This window comes from Notothenia rossii (genome assembly GCF_949606895.1).
Source record: "Notothenia rossii genome assembly, chromosome: 4".
NCBI classification, from domain to species: domain Eukaryota; kingdom Metazoa; phylum Chordata; class Actinopteri; order Perciformes; family Nototheniidae; genus Notothenia; species Notothenia rossii.
In genome coordinates, this window is record NC_136902.1 from 39,775,459 (window position 1) to 39,797,704 (window position 22,246).

A 22,246-nucleotide genomic window follows, 5' to 3' on the forward strand; every position below is an offset into this window, starting at 1 on the left:
GTACTACGAAGCTGGATTTTCGCTTAGCCAGCTAACTTCAGGGAAAGCTTGGGCTTTCCGGCCACAACGCTGGTTCTCTTTTTAGCAGGCTAGATCTCCATGGTAACTTATGCTGTGCGGCTAACCTGCTCCGGAGCAGGTTAGGTTGCAGGCTAAGAGCTCAACTCAGTGAAAGCACTGCCTGCTGACCAATCAGAGCTCAGTGTACGGAGTTTAAAGCGATGAAGTCATATTACAGGAGAAAGGAAATACAGAAAAGCTGCCGTTGCAGGAAAGACGGCCGGCAAAAATCACAGACTGTGTGAACGTGAACATTAATAGAATATCACCTCCCATCTTCAGAGCAATCTGACTATTATAACATTAGCGTTAAGAAAGCTTACTTAAATATCTGCCGCAACATAAGTAACCGGATCAAAGTAACATTAAGTACAGTCCGCGGCATATCACATCATAATGTATCATATATTTCCTTATCTGAGTCAGCTGAGCCGTATCTGGCCGTGCAACACTCACAGTGTCACATACTGTATGCAGAAGTATTATTTTAAGCAACACATTAAGTTGACGAAACACTGGAGAAAAAGGTAATTAAAGTCAGATCCACTCGTGTCTTAGACGGGGCAGTGATATCATAAACCTGTTAATGTACGCATTCAAACACTTTTTATTTTACCAGCTGTATTCACCTTGCAGGTGCAGCTATGTGGCTTTTATCCTGGATAAAGTGTTTAAGTCATGGATGTTTAAAGTTTAAACTTCTTCATATTTGTCGAATATTATAGTTGATTTTTCAATCAGGAAGTATGACGCTGTGCTGTCAGTGCGCTTCTCCATGTTTGTGATTGGTCGAATGTTCCAAATACCACCCCATCATGTGAACGCGCACCTAACTAGATAGGGCACGGCTGGCTTGAGCGATCCACTTGATAACCAGCGTCATAGTACCGTTTAGTGACAGCGCGTATGTTTTGGATTAGGCCAACCGGCTAACTCAAACATATCCAGGTTAGGTTGAACCAGCTTCCTAGTACAGGCCTCTGAATTGGACCCATCTATTCCCACTCTCTGAACATCCATAAAAGTAACCACTGATTAGATTTCACTGTTATACTGTTTAATAAATAATCTAGCTCAGGAGTTTTCAAAGTGTGGGAAGGTGAGCCTCCCCTCAGAGAACATAAAAACAGCCGCGCCCCCCCTCCCAATTATTATTGCTATTATTATTATTATATTTTCCCATTCCATTTCAAAATGCTGTTTGACGCTCGGCGTAAACTTCGCGCACTACCACTCCAACATCCAATCACAGAGCTTGAGGGCAAATCATGGGCTTTGTCAAGCAAAGCAAATGGTGTAGTCCCAAACGATAGCTGAGGATTCTGGGTAGTGTAGTGTCTTCGGCCATCCTAAACTGAACACATATTTATTTCTCCGAATCGAAGGCGAAAATTACAAAAGCATTGTACACAATTTAAACCAATCAATGTTGTGTAATCAACAAGGATAATCTGGTGTTTTTGAGTTGATGAGTAGTGCAGATATCACTGTAAAATCAATCGACAGTAATGAGAATACTTACTTCCGGGTTTAAAATCCTCCGTTATCCAATGGGAATGGACGCTCACATTGCCCTCCGTAATACAATAAAGGGGACAACGATCGGAATATAATGTTCTTTTAAAAAACTTTAACAAAAGAGAACAATCTATTTGACACAGCTGAAGCTCTGGCCTTCCTTAAAAACTGACTAATTTAATAAAAATCACAGTTGTATTACACACAATGCACTGTTTTTTGAGAACAAAAATTCGTAACTAATGCACCATAATACATTCTGACGAAAAATACAAATTATTATGAATACAAATAAAATAAAAGAAGCCTCCCGTGAGTTACTACAAGCTATAAAGTAGATTTTAAAAACGTTTTATAGAATAAAAGCTCACTGCAGGACGTTGTAGAAATGCGTGTGTGCACCACGACAAAGGAGCCTCATTCACTTTACATCGGGGTTGTTTGCGTGGTGCAGACACGTAAATGTAACAAAGTTTGTGACTCCACCACGCAATGCGGTGTTAAGGAGTCGTGGTGGAGTAGCGCATTCTGGTGAGACCAGGTTGATCAAACTGCTCTTTATTAGTCACATTAATAATTTAATAATCCATTTTCTCTCTGCTGGTAAAGTAATGTGTTTTTTTCTATTTTAAGAGGGATCAGTAAGGTAATGCTACCGTGACGGTTTGATTCAGAAGGAGTTTAATGTATAAGATCCCTGACGTTAAGGTGACCAGAATGTTTATTTCCACTTTTTAACATGTTATAAGGCAGGGGTTCCCAAACTTTTCAGCCCGCGACCCCCAAAATAATAGTGCCAGAGACTGGTGGGGGGGACCTGCTCCATGAGTGTTTTTTATTGGTGTGGTCCTTGGTGGATTGTCAAAGGGCCTCGTTGCGAGGAAATTATACAGATGGCTAGTCCGCCCCTGAAAATGTCTATGCAAACGTTATTATTAATAATATATATATTTTTTAAATTATAAAACAAATGTATCAATTTTTTGGAAATACATTTTTTTATTTTCCATTTTTATTTTGTAATCATCTCGCGACCCCCACTTGGGGTCTCGCGACCCCCCGGATAAAAAAACCCTGCTCTGAAGGTTCATTTCATTTTAGAAATCCTGCACTCAGCTTTGCTTTCTCCAATATCATTGAAATGCAGCCAGATGCTGCTTATTTTTTCAGTTTTCACTAATTTCTTGACTTTTTCCGACGCTCTTGCATTTAAATCCTGCTCCCCACACGGCGGCGTGCGTTGTCGCTTGCGGGCGGGGGGGGGCTGAAACTCAACCAACAACCAATCACATGAATCTCCCGCCCCAGACACACAAGCACGCGGTTTGATTGGCTAGAGCTTGTACTGGCATATGATTCAATTGGCTGACGCCTCCGTCGAGGTGTCAAAAGTAGAACATTGCTCTACTTTTGCAGCGAGCACCGCGAGAGAAGCTACGCTTTGCTCCCACAATGCAGTTCGGCGAATCGTGACGTCACCCCATTCAAAGTGAATGGGCAGAAGCGTTGAAGCGGCAACACATGCCGCCGTGTGTAGGCAACTTTAGAGCGGCTGAAGATTCTGCTCTCCCCGAACGGAGTCTGCTCTTCTAGCCGCATCTCGCGATCGGCGTGTTGGAGACCCCTGAATTAAATTATCAAGTCACCTCAAGTCAGAAGGCTCAAGTCCAAGTCAAGTCCCGAGTCATTGGTGTTCAAGTCCAAGTCGAGTCGCAAGTGTTTTGTGATTTTGTCAAGTCGAGTCCAAAGTCATCAAATTGGTGACTCGAGTCTGACTCGAGTCCAAGTCATGTGACTCGAGTCCACACCTCTGGTGAAGGGAATGAGCACTTTACATCCTTTTTGGCGAGGTGGGGGAACTCGGTCTCCACAGACAACCAAAAGTTTGCAAGTGACGTTTTCTGCCAGACGCTGTCTCCTATAAAGTTAGCAGAAGTTAACTAGCTAGATTTCACTGTTTCTCGTTATTTTTTTCTCACGCTGCGCCTCCCCTGAAGATCTCTGGCGCCCCCCAGGGGAGAGCCTCACACTTTGAAAACTGCTGATCTAGCTAAAGCTGATCGGACAAAAATCTTTCAAATACTAAATATAGTCTGATGCAAAAGAGTCACTGGGACGTTACACTGTTTACATTAAAGGGTTACTTTTCGGTCAATTCACTAAGGTCTGTGAAAAGTAATGTTGCAATGTTGATTCCATTCTACTCACAAGTTAGACTGGAGTTTATAAATCCCAAACCTAAATAGGTCACAATCATGGATGTATAAATAGAAGGGGATTCAGCAGGACGCAGGCGGGGCCCTAACCCTCACCCTATGAAAGTTGCTCAGTGACGAATGAAGCCAAAATGGTCTGACTCAAGTATTAAAATACCTGGATGTTCTGGAGATCTGGGCCCATAGAGCATGAGCACTTGCGTTTTCATGAAGCCCTGCCCCCAATCTGCTTCGTCATGACAGCTTCAGGGCCACTGTATTGAAGCACATTTTTGTAGTGACCAAAGATCGGTATTACAAATTACATGTCGGTCCAGGATGTCATTTGGGCCTGCAAATACTTTTTACCATCGACACACATTGGAAAAGAGACGTCTGTGAACCAGCAGATAATTTCTTTCAGCTAAATCAAGGACCCAGTACAAAACTTGAAAGGTTTTCTATTCTGATACTAAAAGTTATGAAATGTGTTGAAAGCAGATTCCAGGGTTACTTTCCCTTTCCATTCATTTGACTGAGCCAAGACCGGCTGTGACGCAGTGTATAGAGTGTTGCCGTCATTGGATTTTGGTAAATGGCAGAACATAAGCTTTGTGGCCAACACACAATTATGATACTCAACACGCTTTGATCAGTAGTAGTAGTACATCACGGTCACATGGCTGCACATCATTGCTAAGCTAAAGGCGGACTTGTGTCGTCATGACGTTTAGTAGTTTAGTCACTTGTCAACAATCGCCATTTTATGACACATAGAAACTTCAGACATTCAGCAGTGTGGTATTTACTGACTTATTTTATGTCGTAGTAGAAACTGTGAAAATATCTTCGGCTTTTGCTAACCAACAACCTAAAACCACAAACACATTCAAGGAATCGTTGACTTTGGGATGAGGGAGCTGGTACTTCACCACTATATTGGAGGTGGGGCTTAATGATTTTAGGCAAGGCTAAAGGAAAACACAACTGCCATTCAATGCTTTATGGTGCCAAGTAGCTACCGAGATAATCCATGTATTTTTGTACTCGATAGTGTCACGATCTGTCTGTGTTGTGTTTTGTCTTGTCTAGATCTGTCTTTGGTTTCCTGTCCGTGTGTTCCCTCATACCTGATTACCGGATTGTATTCACCTTGTGCCCCTGTGTTTTCTCCTCCCTCCTCACCTGTGTCTTGTTTGTTTCATTAGGCCTGTGTGCATTTAGGTTATGCGTTTTCTGTTAGTATTAGTGAGATCCTTTTTTGTTTTTAGGACTGTGTTCAAGGGGAAGAGCTCTGTATTTTTCTTGTAGCCTTTAAATAAAGGTATTTCCTGTTAAATCTGCATTTGGGTCCTGCCTGCTTCGCTCAACCCTGACAGATAGTCAGTTAATTTTGGCTTCATTCGCCATTGTGCAACTTCCATAGGATTGGAAGTAATTACACATATATACCGTATACATTACATTTTGACGTTTTTTTAAAAGCTTATTTCATATGCTGGGCATTTTTTATCATTCAAATGTGGCTGGGTGGTAAAAACTCATGTTTATCAGCAGTGACAAACTATTTATTTTTGCATTACCCAAACAAAAATCTGATCCCTGGAATTGTTGTTAAACTATCTCCTGATGGATTCTGATGGGAACATTAATACAGCTGTTTGTTTGCCTTGCAGACGTCCAGTAGAAGCAGAGTACTGTGATTTGAATCGGTGTGTGTGTATGAGCTACATATCAATAGTGTGTGTGTGCTGACGCGGAGAGGAGCCCCCCCATAGTGCTCAGCCTCCAGGGTCTCAGCTCCATGAAGAAAGCCTTCAATGTGTAGTCGGACATCGATCTTATGCATTATGAACCTGCATCAAACAAGGCTGAATATAAAGTTGATACTAAAAACATTAGCCCTGCAAGTTGTCTTAATATCATCAATATTAGTAGACCTGCAGAGTGCAGCTCAGGGGTCTGCTCTTCATCTTATTGCTTTGCTTTTGTTATTGTTATGAATGCTGCTGTTTCTGTGTTCCCATCCTCAGCTGGAGTCAGTGTTCTGTATTTAATGGGCCAAATGTTATGTCTTGTTTCTTATTCATTTTTTTAATCCAAATTTGCTTTGCCAAGTGAATGCATGTTTTTGGGCTGATTCCAGCGTTGAGTACATCAGTCAAGCACTGAGAGAGGTTTGAAAAGCTGGCGTTCTGATTTTAAATTCAAGGATTCTCACATTGAATATCTCAGTGTTGTTAGAAGTAAGCAAGAAGTCCAAAGGATGGTTTTATATCAGTTAATGAAAGGTTTCAGCTTGAAAGCTGACATTGAAATGTTTGAAAAGCAGCAGAAGTTATTCAGTTTGAAAGGTGAAAAGGTGGTCATTATAAGACCTGAAGCGAGTCTCAAGTGTTTGTAAGGTATATTTCTATTTTCAAAAGCTGATTTCAAAGCCATCATTCCTTTGTTGTCATGGCCATGGTTCACATTGTGAAAGCAAATTGAAAAAATTATAAAAAATGCAATTGCATAATGCATAATGATTCTGCATCTGTTATTAAAAACATATAACGCTTGCATTTTCTAGATCTTTAAACTGCATTTAACTGTCAATATGGGATGATTAATAGTGCTACTGCTTTAAGAACTTAGCAGTTTCCCTGTGTCTGCATGTAGATTTTAAACTGCACCAGCATCAAAAACATGAGGCGTGTGGTGCAGTGGATAGAGCCTTGGTGTTCGGATCAGGGGGTCACAGGTTCAAACCCCACTGCAATCAGCATGTCGTTGTGTCCCTGAGACACTTCACCTCAAATTGCTCCTGTGGGGATTGCCCACAGCATTGAGTATGTAAGTCGCTTTGGATAAAAGCGTCTAACAAGTAGCATGTCATTTTCAAGAGCGGACAAGGATATGCAAAACAGCGCTAAGTTATTATTACCCAGATATATTCTCTAACTGTTTCTCATTTATACCATCCTGTCACCATCACCCAGGTAGGCGGAGGTGAAGGGAATTCACCACTGTCAAAGGATGTTGAAGAATCAAAATAAGTGTCATCTCCAGATCTACAGCATTATCCTGAAAGAGGATTCTGTTTAATAATAATATAATAATACATTTTATTTATAGAGCTGTTTTTTATGGTACTCAGACACTTTACAAGTTAAAGATAAAAAAACATCATTACAACAACACTTAAAATATACAAAATACAACATTTTTGTCAAATCACATTACATTAATTACACCGATTGAAAGCACTGAAGAGGTGACTTTTGATTAGTGATTTCAACATGGAGTTCATTCAAGAGTTTGGATGGTCAACTGCTTAGAGATGTCCCGACCCCAGATGTGTTGGAGACCTAGCCAATAGAAGTGCAAGTGGTACATAGTGATGTCACTATAAGTAAACAAAGGAGTTCAACGAAGGCTGTTCGGGGGGAACACTACAGGGAAGGGAAAACCCCAAAAAGCAGAATACTGTAGAGCCGCTTTAAGGTTTCGGCAGCAGAGAAAAAGTGATGGGCGGGGAAAATCTATATTTTTAAGGTGGAAGAAGGAGGATCTGGTGTTCTGGTTGATATGGTTTTCAATGGTGAGGTTAAGAAATAACTCCATGGAAGGGAGCTGTCAATGGTGGAGCAGAAGATATTGCTTAACCTCTGATCAGATTCTGCAGTCAACTAAACAGGCAGCACCTGATCTAATTTGGAATCCAGTGTTGTGAGCACTTTGTGTTCAGATAGCTTCAGAGCTGAAGGAGGTTACATCGCTAACAGCAGCAGCAGCAGCTGGCTGATGCAACATGTGACACTGATAAAGAGGCTACACACTGACAGCAAAGTGAAGGAAGTGAGGAAACTGAAAGCATGTCCTCCTCTTCACCTTCCTCAGCCCTGTGCTCTGTGTCAGCTCACTGAGGCATCTGGGTTTAAATGGCAGGTCTCTGCTTTCAATGGATCATCCTCCATCTTTTAAGAGGACCATCGGTGCTTTCAACCCCAGTTAAATAATTACACACATGATGGATCATGCAGGTATAGAGGGAAGGGATTAGTGCTTGCTGAGAGCAGGGAGGGTCTGACTGACAGCTGGAGTCACAGGGGGGTTACTTCAGATACAGCATGCATGTCAATCATTCATGAAATTGATTTTATTTTCTCTCCCCCTATCTTAAAAACACAGTAAATCTACGTATATGTCAATTTATCTCAAGGTGATCGGTCAGTTACACTTTTGGAATCAGAATATAATTTGTGTCATGGAGTCAGTGGATATGTACGATGGCCGAAAGGTGCAAACGCGCTATGACGGCCCAAATAATTAGGAGAAACACACTGCGTTTCAAAAACGATGCAGATTTAAAAAACACAAATGTGCCAAAACACATGTAAATGACCAACTATCACTGTTAGCAGAGTTATTATTCTGTTACATAATTGTGATTATTTTGTCTGTTGTTGTCAGTATATTTGAAATGACTAGGTTAGCTAGGTTAGTTAACTAGCATAGGCTACAGTAGATCTGCAATAATATATGAAGGAATCATATGATCAAATTGTTAAAATAAGCCAATAAAACTTAGATTTTAAGTACCTTTCCAGTGACAGTTCTTGTTGTCAGACTTTATTTTCCCCGGACGTCACCAAGTGCTCCGGTCCCAGCTTTGTGCATCACTGTTTAGTGTCACCATTACTGTTGTGTTTTGAGCTTCTTGCAGCGTTTTATATTTGCAGCATTTAGTTAATGTAACACTTTAAGTAAACACTGCGCATCGTTCTTCAACTTGATAAATGTGTATCTTCATTTGCATCTGTTTTGGCGCATTTGTGTTTTTTTATTTGCATAGTGTTTTTTAATTGCACCGCGTTTGGACATTTTTGAATTTACACCTGTCGGACACCGTATGACCGAAATGATCAATTGTTTACATGCTACTGCACTGTACAATAGACAGCATAATTACCTAAATTGACATATACAAATCTTTGAAATCAAGAAGCTAATAGGAAGTACTGCGGTATTGTAGGCAGCGTATATAAATAGACTAATTCTATGTATTTATGTCAAATTCTGAATATGAGTATCATAATGTGAAACTGGACTTGATTTACATTTCCAGCACCTCAAGGTCTCCTGCAGAAGCTCAAGGGCAGAGATTAAAAGCACAGAACACATTCAGAATGACTGAACAGAGCCCAGAGCACAGTCAGAATTTAAGGATTTATGAATGTATTCAGTAGATATATACAGTATATTCACGATATGTGAGATGGTAATGGTATTCTACATGAAGAGCTTCCTAGTTATTTTTCACTCAGCGCAAAGGCTGACTTTGTCAAATTTTAATATCCACAACCTCAGTTTGAATATCATCTTCTTTGGCCAGAGCAGAGGAAACAGTCCCACATGCTGCCTACAGCAGAGCCAGAATGATTCTGTGCAGCTTCGCCCTATAATTTCATTAACATAGAGAAATTGCCTTCTGAAAACCGGGGTTGGACAACCACAACTTTTCGTACAGAGAGCTGCTATGTTTCCTCTCTAAAAAGTGATATTGTGAAGCTTCGTTGCAGCTTAAACAGAGTAAACACTCTGCTGAGTATCTCATGATGTTTAACATGTTTCAGATCAGAATCCAATAGCAGAGCATGTTGTGCGTAGAAGGCTCTGCTAAAGATTCTTCCCTAGTTTAGGTTTTATGTTCTGTGTTTAGATAGGTTCCTGTTTTATTTTGATAGTCTTGTCTATCCTCATGTGTCTAAAGTACGTTTCCTGCCTTGTCTGTTTTCCCGCTGTTGTGATCGTCTAAATTGTCTTCACCTGGTGTTGTCTGTCTAGTATATATAGTTCTCGTCTTCCCCTGTCTCGTTGCCAGATTGTCTTGTGTGTTCCAAGCATTCCAGCGTAAGATCATTTTGTCATTGTCCATAGAGTTATCGTCCATAGAGTTAGATTAAGTAAGTAGTTTTTTGATAGTATAGGTTAGACAGTTTATTGAGTGTTTGTTTTGTTGCTTTATGTATTCAGTGTGTTATGACCTGTCTACATTAACACACTTTATTGTGATACTTTGTTTGTCTCTGCATCGTGCATTTGATTCCACGCCCTTGTACAGCCTCAACAGAGCATCAGTAACAAAGAGAATCAGTGACATGCGCTTCGGAGCTGTGTTTGAAGTTAGGGGTTTCACCAACTAATCGACTAGTCGACTAGTCGACTACCTTTACCACTAGTCGGCGCTGTAGGCCCTAGTCAACTAGTCGTGAACAAAATGGAGGTAAACGAGGTGCTGCAAAATGCTCCAAAAAACGTCCGACATTCATATGTATGGCAGTACTTCAACGAAGATGTAACCAACTCCACAGTGAAGTGTCAGTTGTGTAAAGCTGTACTGAAGTACAACAAAAATACATCTGCTATGCGCAACCATCTTAAAATGAAACACCCGCTGCCGACTGCTAGCACTAGCAGTAATGCTAGCACCAGTGAGCAACGGACCGCCGTCAGCACTGGACAGAGAGAGATGAGCATTATTGATTTTTCCAAGCGCCCCGTTACGGACAAAAGAAGACAGCAGATAACAGACTTGCTTATCAACTTTGTCGTCAAGGATGTTCGACCACTTTCTGCCCTTTCCGGAGAAGGCTTCAGGGACATTATGAAGTTTTTCGAGCCAGGCTACAAGATCCCGTCACATGCTACACTTTGGAGCAACATCATGCTTCAGTACAACACTGTGAAAGCGAGGATTGCCAATGAGATGAAAGATAAAAGTGTCTCACTAACCACTGATCTGTGGACATCTTGCACCATGGATCCATACATCACCGTAACTTGCCCACTACATCACAGACACCTGGGAGTTAAAATCCAGAGTGCTGCGAACCACTATCATGCCAGAGAGACACACCGCTGTGAATATAGCCCAGAGGCTCAAAGAAACAATTGAGGAGTGGGACTTAGTTGTGTTTTGCACTATTCATGACAATGCAAGCAGCATGAACCTGGCAATGGAGCTCTGCGAGCAGTTTCCCCACCACCTTGGATGCGCCGGACACACCATTCAACTAGCAATAAAAGTAGGGTTGCACTTACCAGAAATCGCCAAGACCACAGATGCTGCCAGGCGTGTTGTCAGTCATTTTTCGTCACTTCTCAGTAGCAGTTTGTGCTTTGAAGAAACGTCAAGAACAGCTTGGAGTAAAAGTACACAAACTCCAAAACGACTGCGACCCGCTGGAATTCAACGTTCACCATGTTCGAGCGACTGTATGAGCAGAGAATTCCGGTGCAGGCCGTCCTTGCGGATGAGACAGTGACAAAAGTTGGCATCCGAAGATCCCTCGCCATGAGAGAGTGCCAGTGGGAACTGGTGGAACAGCTGATCCCGGTGCTCAGGCCTCTAGCAAAGGCGACAACTATCTTGTGCGGAGAAAATCACGTCGGGCAGTCCTTCATCTACTCCGTCCTACTGAACATGGCTAACAACACGCTAAGTGCAAATGAGTCCGATCAGGCGGCTATTTGTTCCTTCAAGAATACCGTGAGGAAAGAGCTCATCACCCGCTTCAAGCTGTTGTCTCGCCTGCTGGCAGAATTCATCCCGATCATGGCATGCATGCTAGATCCACGATTTAAGCATCTGAAGTTCCTTCCAGACGATGTCAGAGAGGAAGCCCAGGCGCGCCTGACTCAATTAGTGCGTGAAGACGGAGAGGTGGAACAGCCGGGAGCTACAGGTAAATAGAGTTGAACTAGCGATAATTGTTTCACAAAAAAGTCCTACTTAAACCGGCCAAATTGTAAAACAATGTGTTTATCATTAATTTGGTTCATTTTTGCTGTAGGTGAAGAGGAGATAGCAGACAACGTTTCAGTGGAGCTGGCGGAAGCAAGTTGCAAAAAGGCGAGACTGGAGAGTGACTTTGAACAGCTGTTTGGAGTTCATTTCGAGAGCAGCAGCAAGAAAAAACGGGTCAACAGTGATGCTGATGATGAGCTACGGGATTAATGCCAGCGGACACCGCATATCCCCACACTGGATAACCCACTGGAGTGGTGGGCAGAAAACGCGCACCGATTCCCCCGTTTAGCCAAGCTTTCGAGGAGCTACCTGGCTATTCCAGCCACAAGCACCCCGAGTGAGAGGGTTTTTTCCCTGGAAGGCAACACTGTCACCCGACAGCGGTCAAGCCTCCTTCCCTCACATGTCGATGCGTTGGTGTTCCTCAACGCAAACCAAAAATCTGGAAAGGTGGACGTTATCGTGGAGGACAGCGAGTAAAGTGTTGCGCAATGCGCTGTTGTGCACTGGATTTACGTGGCATTTATGTAAACAGAGTTTTTTGCTGTAGATTTTGGTGAGTCCAGTTACTGTTTGTTATTTATTCAGCCATGTAACGCAAATTAAAATGCAGTGTTTAATGTAACTGTATGAGTTCCAATATAAAATACAGTTTTACACCTCTCTTTGTGTGTCTTTATTATGACGTAACGACTCGTCGACTGCTATTTTGAAAAATATGTCGACCAATAAATATTGGTAGTTGTGAAACCCCTATTTGAAGTGTGCTCCTGGAACAGCGCCAGATACAGCCGTCAGCTGAAGGCTACTCTCGCTGCATCTGTATCAAACTTTTATAAAAGCTGCTTTGCAATTGTTTCATATTTTAACCCAAAATCCTACCCTTTACTGAGCTTCCAAATCATGCCGTGGAGTTTAAGACCTTTGAACACTCAAGGCAGCAACTATTCCACAACAGTAGGAAAATCAACCTACAAACTCTATTCATTACACAAAATTACAATCATCTCTGCTTTTGTTGTTGCCAAAGTTAAACTATGCAACAATTATCGAACAAAAGGAGGTACCAAATCATTGCATATGCTTTCTCAGAATCCTGGAACCTTGAATAACTACAACTGAAGGAAATGCAAATGTTACAAAAGACCATTTGATGAATCGCTGGGTTGTTTGCACCAGTTGGAGAAAAAATCAGAGCTCTGTGGGCGGAAAAAACAAAGGGGATGTCGTCTTTCTGCAGAGCTCGTTACAAAAAGGAAAAGACTGGCAACGGGCAAGGAAATCAGTTTGTTTCTCCAAACATTAACTTCAGGTGTGAGTTTTGCAATCAACAGAACAAAACATCAGGCTGAGTGAATGAATGAAGTGAGACGAAATGGCCGTTCAAACTATCTATCACTAGATTGTGATTGGGTGATTTGAGTTTTATTGCAAATACTGGTCAGGAAACATCTTGCCATAAAAAAAGTGTCTTCCCATCTGCTACTGGCCTCGTCTACAAAGTAGAGACCCCTGTCTGACTTTGACCCACCACATAAACACCATACATTACATTAATGCACATCTTGTGTTCCATTCGTGTTCATATTAATACTGTGAGCCCTGCACAGCTCTGAATATATTGTATTTTGTCTTTTTTTATTGATATTCCGTGTTAATATATCTCTCTAATTTGTTTAAATAATATTTTCTTTTAAAATAATTTTATGATTTAAAATTATATTTTATTTGTATCATTTTCTATTTGGCTCTGTTTCTAAAAACGTATTCCCTCATACTGTGCAGATGGGCAGAGGGCAGATTACTCGTACCTACTTTCCAATACAAATCAAATCTATTTGCCTCTTTGCCTAGTAATATCATGTTATGAACTATTAATGATAAATTAATGTAAGTATATTCATCAGTGTGCCTTGAACATGTCTTGTTTCATGAAATGAAAAAACTGTAACATATATTACCCACAATACACCTTAACCTTATGGTTGGAGGTTGGGCTGTGTAATGCTATTAGATATCTGGCATGCAGGGGTTTCTTAAATGACAGTTCAGTGAGTTCTTTCAGCAAAGAACTCATCTGATATGTTGGTATACTCTGAGAAAAGGTCAGCCGTGATGTGAAATGTATTAGCCAAGATGAGATGTAATAGAAACGGACAAAAACATGCAAATCTTTGGTGTTTTAGGTTTCAATGTTTTAACAACTAAGCTCAAATAAGAAAACACATATTCAAGATTCTTCCCCTCAGAAGCAAACACATAGCCTACAGGACTGTCTCAGAAAATTAGAATATTGTGATAAAGTTCTTTATTTTCTGTAATGCAATTAAAAAAACAAAAATGTCATACATTCTGGATTCATTACAAATCAACTGAAATATTGCAAGCCTTTTATTATTTTAATATTGCTGATTATGGCATACAGCTTAAGAAAACTCAAAAATCCTATCTCAAAAAATTAGAATAGTTCCTCAGACCAAGTAAAAAAAAAAGATTTATAACAGCAAAACACAATCAAACATTTGAAAATGTCCATTAATGCACTCAGTACTTGGTTGGGAATCCTTTTGCACGGATTACTGCATCAATGCGGTGTGGCATGGAGGCAATCAGCCTGTGGCATTGCTGAGGTGTTATGGATGCCCAGGATGCTTCAATAGTGGCCTTTAGCTCATTAGCATTGTTGGGTCTGGTGTCTTTCAGCTTCTTCTTCACAATACCCCACATATTCTCTATGGGGTTCAGGTCAGGGGAATTTGCAGGCCAATCGAGGACAGTAATGCCATGGTCAGTACACCAGTTACTGGTGGTTTTGGCACTGTGGGCAGGTGCCAGATCATGCTGGAAAATGAATTCCTCATCTCCATAGAGCTTTTCAGCAGACGGAAGCATGTAGTGCTCTAAAATCTCTTGGTACACAGCTGCATTTACTCTGGGCTTGATGAAACACAGTGGACCAACACCAGCAGCTGACATGGCTCCCCAAACCATCGCTGACTGTGGGAACTTCACACTGGATTTCAAGCAACTTGGATTTTGCTCCTCTCCAGCCTTTCTCCAGACTCTGGCGCCTTGACTTCCAAATGAAATACAAAACTTGCTTTCGTCTGAAAAGAGGACTTTGGACCACTGTGCAACTGTCCAGTGCTTCTTTTCCTTAGCCCAAGTCAGACGCCTCTTCCGTTGTCTTGAGTTCAGAAGTGGCTTGACCATGGGAATACGGCTATTGTAGCCCATTTCCCGGACACGTCTGTGAACAGTGACTTTTGATACCTGGACTCCAGCTTCAGTCCACTGTCTTTGAAGCTCCCCCAAATTCTGGAAGCGACTCTTCTTCACAATGCTGTTAAGGCTGCGGTCATCTCTCTTGGTTGTGCAGCGTTTCCTGCCACATTTCCCCCTTCCAACAGACTTTTTGTGGATGTGCTTTGAAACTGCACTCTGTGAACAGCTTGCTCTTTGAGAAATTTCTTTTTGTGTCTTACCCTCCTGATGGAGGGTGTCAATGAGGGTCCTCTGGACAGCAGTCAGATCAGCAGTCTTCCCCATACTTGTGATTTAGTTTACTGAACCAAGCTGAGTGTTTTTCAAGGCTCAGGAAACCCTTGCAGGTGTTTCGAGTTAATTAGACGATTCAAGTGATTCGTTGGACACCCTACTAGTATACTTTTTCATGATATTCTAATATTTAGAGATAGGATATTTGAGTTTTGTTAAGCTGTATGCCATAATCAGCAATATTAAAATAATAAAAGGCTTGCAATATTTCAGTTGATTTGTAATGAATCCAGAATGTATGACATTTTTGTTTTTTTAATTGCATTACAGAAAATAAAGAACTTTATCACAATATTCTAATTTTCTGAGACAGTCCTGTATATGCCGTACTTTAACCACTGAACAATTTAAAATGCCAAAGGTGGAGAAGTGGTTCCATCAATGGTGTGAAATATCAGTTGTGACAGACAGACACCATCTTTAGGGGGAAGGAAATGTGTTTGATCATTCTGCAGTGCCCACTCAGCTGAAGATTGATGGGCTGACCTGCTAACCACTCCTGCTATTGACTCTTGTCAATCCACTTGTGAATAGGATGTATTGAATGACCACCGTTCAGGTTCAATTCTAGAATTTCGCTAGAGAATTCAAATGCACGGCCCGAATCTATAATGTGCAACGAACAAATTACGCATTTTTCACTGTCAAGGTTTGCAAAGAAACCGCAACAGCAGCCATAATCATATGGCGAAGCTCCTCTGTCAGCCGGTGATCCATTCCATTTGAGCCGGCTCTGATCAGGATATAGGTTCTCTACTGTTAATAATGATAAGCAGGCAGGAGGCTCGGTCATGTTCCAATTGGAAGTTCCAATCTGAATTATTCTCTTCATATCAAGACGGGCGGGACTTTATGATAAGCAGTCATACTATCTGAATTAAAAACCATCACCTAAAAAGAAGCGCATGGACTGACCTACAGTAAATACAGCAGACCTGGGACACTGTGGATAAATAAAAACAAGGATAATTGTGTCTTGTTGTTGATTAAATAACAGTGTATTTCAGTATTCTGAGCCCCTACTCTCCCTAAAGCCCATGTCACACTAAATAAAACAGGAAGTTAACCTAAATTACATTTAAGACATACAACTCCAACGAAAGTAACAAAAACAAAGTAATATCCTTTTCAGTTTCACAGAACACAAATTGGGTTATTTACATAATATGTTTACATGATTTTGTTGTGCAATAAATGCAATCTCGATGTCATCGTATAATACGATGGCTACACGACGGCATTGCGAGGGCTTCACGTAGTCGTGTTGCCTTCCTAAGATAATCGGGCAGCTTCTTGTTTCCTTCGTATTGTCTTCGTGAGGCGAAATATGCCCGATGGCACCGATGATAAGACGAAGATGACGCGATTTAACAACATGCCCTCACGCTGGCCTTACGAAGGGCAAAATGGACACACAAATTCAACACGAAAATGAACCTTCGCAAGGTCCTTCGGAAATGTTTTGGCATGCCGAAGATTTTGCTACCGCTCACGAAGTTGCTGCCGGAGGCTGAGAAACTCCACCGGTGGTCATACGATGGCTTAAGATGCCCTCACGAATGGCCCGATGTTGCTACGATCAGAGCTGAATTTGAACATTTCCTTTATCGTGTGTCCATCTGGTGTCAATTTTGGGACAGTGTGACAGGGGCTTAACTGATGGCAAAAAAAGTCAGAAATTATACAATTAAAATAAAGAAGTAAGAACAATAAGTGTGGCTTGATATTGAGTAAGAAAAAGCTTGATAAACGCTGTGAGAATGGGTCGGTAGAGAGCATTTCTCCGCGGTCCCAACTCGTCTATTCGCAACGTTCAGGGAGCTCTATGCAAGGGACTCCCTGATAGTTGAAAATCGACGCTAAAGGGCCCCCACTGCGTTTGATAGTGACGCCAAGGGATCCTGACATAACGTCACTATAGGACGAGTTGGGAATGAGAACGTGTTGCTTCAGAATCAGGGGGGAAGTGAGCTGGGATAAGAGCTAGGCTAACCCAGCTTGGACTTGAGGATACTCCACTACCCAGCCTGCCCCTGGGTAGTGTCTGGTTGCAGGTAACATGGATAGAATAAATCTCAGCAAACTCAGCAATGGGAGAATCAGAGGATGTGCCCATATCTTCACAGAGACCTCACAGAACAGATTAAGCTCTCTTCAGGCTGACCTGGACTTTGTATTCCGCCCACAGAACACAAGACTACACTCTGATATTTGAAGATTAAATGAGAAAGTTGGAAACAGTATAATCATCATGTAATCTTTTGGAATTTCATTAACACTGGACGATTTACAAAAAAATCTTACTTTTGATTATTTGTATGTTATAGCAATCTCAATATGATTTTTGCAACATTTTTCTCATTACCATTGAAATATGTTTTTTAAATGATCATGGTGTCTGTGTTTTAAGTAGATATTAACCAAGCAAATATATTTTATGAAGTCTGTAGAATATAATTTGTAGGCCAGGACATTTTGGCAGCCTAAATGTGTAATCTTTTTCATATTTATAGACTTTTTGCCAATAACAAATGCTGCGGTTTTAAATATATTTACTAGCCCATATTACAATTTAAATAAAAATGCAATTATTTGAGCAGCCCTAAATTAAATTAAAGAGTAATGTGATTAATACTATTTTATGACAGGATGTATCAACAGTAAATCAGAGGTTAACTGCTACCGAGACTGTATTGTGACTTCGTTTGAGTTTGCACTATAAGATGTTCCTGTTATTATGTCCACCCAGAGCATGATCCAGTGGTAAGCTGAAACCTTTGGAACATAATGAAAGACCCAAGGTTTTTAATGCCATGAGGAAGCGCTGAAAGAGGAATGATCCTCGGCCTCGTGCTGAACAATAGAAAAAGGGCAAGGACAAAAAGTCAAGGCTTAACCGGAGACTAAACCTGAAGACCTGCCTTCAGAAAGCCCTCAGGGTGCACACATCCAACGCTCTGAATAGAATCTGCTCTAACACGAAGATATGAAACCAGACAAAACCCCACGGAAACACACAGAGGTGTGTTAATGTGTGTCTGACGTTCGTTTCAAAGTGTTTATCTGAGGGGAATGACAACTCTCAAACTCCCTGCAGGAGGCTTTTTAGATAACTATTATTATCTTGTTTTTTTATAGGTTATTATGATATTCATGTTTTTAAAAAGAGTGTACTCATCAGAAACCCTTGATTTGTTCCACAGAGGGAACATTTAGATGTTTACATCCAAAAGGGTGGGTAGTGTAAAAAGAGACAACAAATAAAACACCATTAAATAAAAAGGCCTGCTCATCAGTTAAAAAATCTTACAGGTAAACATTCAAGATAGAAACAGTATTGTAAAAAAGATAAGTGGAACATGTAGTAAGTAGTGTGGTAGCATCCTGATAACGGTCATAAAAGTATATATTGTTATTTTACAGATCTTTCTGACGGTATTAAATAGTGCATATTACACCTGCTGTCAGTGTTATTGCACAAGAGTGGTATCATCGAGTTCCATACCTTTGGGGGTTATTTAAGTTATGACACAAACAATGTCCCTTTCCTATTTTGCAACATCAAAGATAATTTAGGGCGTTTTTCATCAAAGGTTGTTTGTGCATGTGTGTTTTCAGACCTAATGTGTATAAGTCCTATGCATGTGTGTGTACATTAACAGAGTAATACAACTGCATTTCCCCTTAGGGATTAATAAAGGGTTATCATATTCTTCAAATCTACTTCAGTGGGTGATCATAAAACATATAATCCTGACAACTTGACCATGATTATTATAGTTAGACTCTTTTCAACATTTTAACTTAAAACACAACCAATAAGTAGTTTATGCACTTCATTACTGGGTTGATTTAATGAGAAAATGTTGCCATTGTTTCTATTTTATATACAGTACCATAATGTCCCCTTTTTCTTCTGTAACTACACTGTTTGTACAAAAACATCTATTGCATGCTTGTCCGAAACCTCTCGGTTGCAATAAGTGTTTTTCGGCTATAAATGAATACAATATAATCCTTTAATTTGAGGTTCAAAAGCTTTTTTAATTGCAGTGGGAAACTGAAAAGAGTTTTGGAAGGTGATGGGTCAGCAGTTGGTGCAGAAATAACTGTATGTGGGCCGAAAGATGAAATTGCCCACGAGAGAGATATCCCTTTAAGTCCTCCTGCCTCGGAGCTTTGATGGTGATCAGCTGATTCACCGCGCAGCAGAGCACCAATTAATGCAGCCCCTGTTTGGCTGCTGGAGAGAAGGGGGGGGGGGGGGGGGGGGGGGGGGTGTAAATGTGGAATGTGTGCAGCAAGGATTTTGAAGATAATACCATTCTGCTGTGTAATTCTTTACAACAACAAGTCTAGTCAGTCATTTTGTGGGGTGTTGGAGTAGCAGAGTGATATATCTCTTCCTAATTGAAGCAGGTTAGAAGTCCCTTTGAGAGAGATAGCATGTACAGGTGGCGAGGTAAATTGATAATAAATGTAATAGAGTTATGCAGTGATGATGTACTTTTATAGTCCGGTGTAACATCACTATGGCTCCCCTGACAATGGGACTTTTTTGTATGTCACAATATCACAGAAAAATAGATCTTTGGCAATCACATGTTTATGGTTGTGATAGTTACTGTTCAGCAAGATCATTTCCACATTTTATGACCTCTTTTATGATTTTACAGCATGCATGTAAATGCAATCTCCAGAATCACGCACGTATGGCTGCACATCACCACGGCTAAGCTAAAGGTGGCTAACGTTCGGATTGATTACATTTAGTTGTCTCCTTTAAGTACTTGTTAGCAACTGCTGTTTTCGTGACACTTTCACTTTCACGGGTGGTGGTACTTATTGTCATAATTTATGTCATAGAATAAAATGTGAAAATCTGGTTATGTCCACAGATTTTATTCCAGGCATCCAACCAAAAACACCTTAAAGTCCATGTAATGTCCAAAATAAATGTTATTCTGTGTTAATAAATCGCTTCATCACTTTCCACTGTTTCATTTGACATATCAACATCAATGATTCTTTCCATAAATACCCCCCAAATAACATGAAATGTGTGCCACTTTCCCGTGTTATTCCGCTCCGGTAGCGAAAATCTTGCCAGCCATTAACCCAGCTGTGTGACGTCACACGTGGCAAACACCAGCCTCGTCTAGATTGTTTGTTTTGTATCCTTCCGCTATTTTCGCTCAACATATGTGTAACCGGACCTCACTAAACTTTTTTTATCTAACAATTCATGATGGGGAAGCGATGTGTAGTTGTGAGCTGTGAATGTTTCCTGATTGCTATAAACATTGATCATGGGTGCTGGAAGATTGTGAACAAAACTCGGGTAAGAATTAAGTTACTACAGGTGTTATGCCAGCTTGAGCTAAATGTCACCAGAGTACAGTGAACTTGCCTAGTGACCAGGCCTGGAATTTCGTCATTTTAGGGGCAAGGCCACTTGGCCTTTTGAGTTGTCAATTTTTTAAGGGCACAAAGGCCAAAAGCCCGGGCACCAAGGCCATAAATTAAAACAATGATTTAACATACGATATGAAGTGACTACGATTGTATATGCATTTACAATACTTTTATATATATTTATTAAGCATTCAATGGACACCAAATTGCAATTAAACAAATTCTTTATTAAAACTACAAAGGATTCTTATAGCACAGACATGTTTGGCTAACTTTAACACAATATGTTTTGAAAGGACGTCAATTACAATGTAATTGAATGGCAGTTGCTATGCTAAGCTAACTAAGCTAGTTCTGGCCAGTGGGGGTAACGTAATTTTTTTGTGGACATTTCAGGCATGCCACAAGACATGTGAATGGGTATTTTGATCGCGTTTTGAAAATTGGGCGATATAAACGAGCAGCAAACTTTGAACTTCCGTCTGCGATCGCCGGTGGTCAAATAAGTCTGCACAGAGGTCTTTGACAGCTAACAACACAGCGCTAACTGCCTAGCACTAGATAATAATAAAAAAAGAACACAACCGCAACATAACTTATCCAAGTAGTAACAAAAACTCTTCAAAATATTATAATTATGCATTACCATACGAGCAAGAAATAGTAATGTTATCCATAAAATTACACTTAAAGCTGGACAAATGAAAAACTTAACGGCAAACAGGATCATCACAAAACCTTACCTCACCTCAGCCTTTTCTTGAGCGGAGAATCAGCTAGCTAGGTCCTAGACCGTCCTACGCACACGGACGCGTGAGGGGGTCGGCGGAGATAGGTCCTAAACTGATGTCAACTGTCATCATAGACCGTCCGAGCGGTGCAATCCAGGCTCAAATCAAGCGCACCGCTGATTTTTTTTTCCTCCTTCAAAATATGCTGGTGTTGAAGCCGTGTCAGAAAAGAGGCAGACTGCTAAACCACAAAACTTAGTCAGAGAGGGCATCAAGGCCACTGTGGCCTTATGGCAGATATCATTTTTAAGGGCACAAGGCCAAAGTGGGAGGGCACGAGGGCCATGGCCCTCGTGGCCCTCGTGAAATTCCTGCCCTGCTAGTGACTGAAATATATAAAAGTTGAAGTGAAATAAGTAAGGCCAAAAATGAATTACGTCTGAATATCTTTATTATTTTTACCACTTTTAATTATTTGTGGGCTCGCACATACCAACATAGACTAATGTACACTGCAATAAAGATCAAATGATACAAGTGAAAAATTAACAAAAGAACCCTTTTTTATTTATCAAACAGTAAATTAATACAATCTTACAAACTTGTGATTTGGAAAATGTTGTTATATTTACATGTTTCTTTGGAAAAATAATATTGTAAATGATGTACTTTGTAAATTATTTACATCATGCGAAACCATTTTAACCAGTTCAGCTGCATGACTTATGTCAAATTACAGATTTGGCCATTGAAATCCCTGATAGCGGCCTCCCGGTTCAGGGTAAGTCTTCCGTATCTCGGTTACAGCACATGCAGGCAGCGGGACTCTGATTTTTGGGCCGAGTACACCCCAGCACCAACGTACAAACTGTCGATAAGCTGTATATCGATACTTCCTAATGAAAAAAATGTATACAGATTATAAATATATTTGGAAAAAATAAAATGTTATGTAGTACTATTATGTAGCAATT

At 40.7% G+C, this 22,246-nt stretch overlaps 2 protein-coding genes across 2 annotated transcripts in view; both read left to right on the forward strand.

Moving 5' to 3' along the window:
* LOC307035128 (1-phosphatidylinositol 4,5-bisphosphate phosphodiesterase eta-2-like) overlaps positions 1 to 22,246 on the forward strand; it is a 414,967-nt gene that overhangs the window by 164,510 nt on the left and 228,211 nt on the right. The window lies entirely within an intron of this gene.
* On the forward strand, positions 9,386 to 12,220 carry LOC307035125 (E3 SUMO-protein ligase ZBED1-like). Its single transcript, XM_079674153.1, has 2 exons — positions 9,386 to 11,503; positions 11,612 to 12,220. Exons 1-2 carry the CDS (start codon positions 11,020 to 11,022, stop codon positions 11,773 to 11,775), a joined length of 648 nt encoding a protein of 215 aa, XP_079530279.1. The 5' UTR covers positions 9,386 to 11,019; the 3' UTR covers positions 11,776 to 12,220.

Excerpts from the sequence above, each read along its gene's own strand:
- LOC307035125 (XM_079674153.1), top strand. The coding sequence starts at position 11,020 with ATGTTCGAGCGACTGTATGAGCAGAGAATTCCGGTGCAGGCCGTCCTT. Across the intron at positions 11,504-11,611 it reads GGAACAGCCGGGAGCTACAG|GTGAAGAGGAGATAGCAGAC; the intron begins GTAAATAGAGTT and ends TTTTTGCTGTAG.